This window comes from Colobus angolensis, unplaced genomic scaffold (genome assembly GCF_000951035.1).
Source record: "Colobus angolensis palliatus isolate OR3802 unplaced genomic scaffold, Cang.pa_1.0 Scaffold1, whole genome shotgun sequence".
Taxonomy (NCBI): Eukaryota; Metazoa; Chordata; class Mammalia; order Primates; family Cercopithecidae; genus Colobus; species Colobus angolensis.
In genome coordinates, this window is record NW_012110918.1 from 14,372,125 (window position 1) to 14,373,597 (window position 1,473).

The window sequence follows — 1,473 nt, forward strand, 5'->3', positions numbered from 1 at the left end:
CACTACAAGCTCCGCCTCCCGGGTTCACACCGTTCTCCTACCTCAGCCTCCCGATTAGCTGGGACTATAGGCGCCTGCCACCACGCCCGGCTAATTTTTTTTGGTATTTTTAGTAGAGACGAGGTTTTGTTTCACTGTGGTAGCCAGGATGGTCTCCATCTCCTGACCTCATGATCCGCCAATCTCGGCCTCCCAAAGTGCTGGGATTACAGGCTTTTTCTTTTTCTTTTTTTTTTGAGACAGAGTTTCACTCAGTCTGCAGTGCAGTGCACGCTGCCTCAGCCTCCCAAGTAGCTGGGATTATAGGTGTGTGCCACCAGGCCCAGCTAACTTTTGTATTTTTAGCAGAGACGGGGTTTTGCCATGTTGGCTAAACCAGTCTCGAACTCCTGGCCTCAAGTGATCTGCCCGCCTTGGCCTCCCAAAGTGCTGGGATTACAGGCAAGAACCACCACGCCTGGCCTCAATATAGTGGCTTTTAAGTGCTAAGGACTAAGATAGCGTTTTGTCGGGAAGAGGGAAGAGGCCAGTGGTGGGTGAATCATGCTGTGGGAGAGCTCGTCACCCGGTTGAGGTTGTGGGAGCTGCAGCGTGGAAACTGGAAAGTGGCCTGGGGATCATCTTTTTCTGGATCAGAGGTCAGCCAGCTTTTCTGTAGTGTGCCATAGACCATCCCTTGGCCCTCGTGGGTCACAGCCTCTGTTGCATATTGCCTTTTGTTGTAGTTTTTCACAACGTTTTAGAAACAAAAAGCATTCTTAGCCCGTGGGCTGGACAGAAAAAGGCCTTGACAGGCTGGATGGATTTGGCCAGCAGGCCCTGGCTTGCCAAGCCCTGTTTTAGACAAGGAGCAGCTTGTGTGCCTGGAACCATCATGAGCACAGGGGAGGAGCAGGGGATGTGGAGGCGTGGGCTGGAAGCCAGGTCCCAGAACACTGAGAAAGACAGAGGGTTGTTGCCATTGCAAATAGAGCAACTGAAATCTGACACAGTCCAGTTCCAGAAAGCCCTGAAGTGCTGGTGGACGCTGCGGGGTGCTCTGCTCTAGGGTTACAGGGGAGAAGATGCAGTCTGGTATGGGAAGTCGACTCACCTGTTTGAAGATGAGATTAAGAAAAGCAGACTTTCAGGATGTGAGAGCTGAAGGGGCAGGACACAGAAGTAGAGGCCTCAGCCTCCGCAGGAGACCCCTCGGTCTCCATCTCCTGACAGACCCAGCCAGATTGGAATGAGGGGAGACATTCCAGCCTTTGAGAAAAGTGGGGAGATTTAAAAAGCTGCTTGGCTTTTATTTTGAACTGTTTTTTGTTTTCCCCAATTCAGAATACAGAATACTTTTATGGATTTGTTTTTATTACTTTAATTCTGAAACAATATAATTTTTTTTTTTTTTTTTTGAGACAGGGTCTTACTCTGTCACCCAGGCTGAGTGCAGTGGTGTGATCTTGGTTCACCTCAGCCTCAACCTCCTGG

At 50.0% G+C, this 1,473-nt stretch overlaps 1 protein-coding gene across 4 annotated transcripts in view; it reads left to right on the plus strand.

The window, feature by feature from the left end:
- BIRC5 (baculoviral IAP repeat containing 5) overlaps positions 1 to 1,473 on the plus strand; it is a 13,269-nt gene that overhangs the window by 5,594 nt on the left and 6,202 nt on the right. The window contains exon 4 of one of the 4 annotated variants that reach the window (XM_011955174.1): positions 531 to 532. The exons of the other annotated variants lie outside the window; for them this stretch is intronic. Within the exon in view, the coding sequence (XP_011810564.1) occupies positions 531 to 532 (2 nt within the window). The remainder of the gene's footprint in view (positions 1 to 530; positions 533 to 1,473) is intronic. 4 annotated transcript variants of the gene reach the window in all.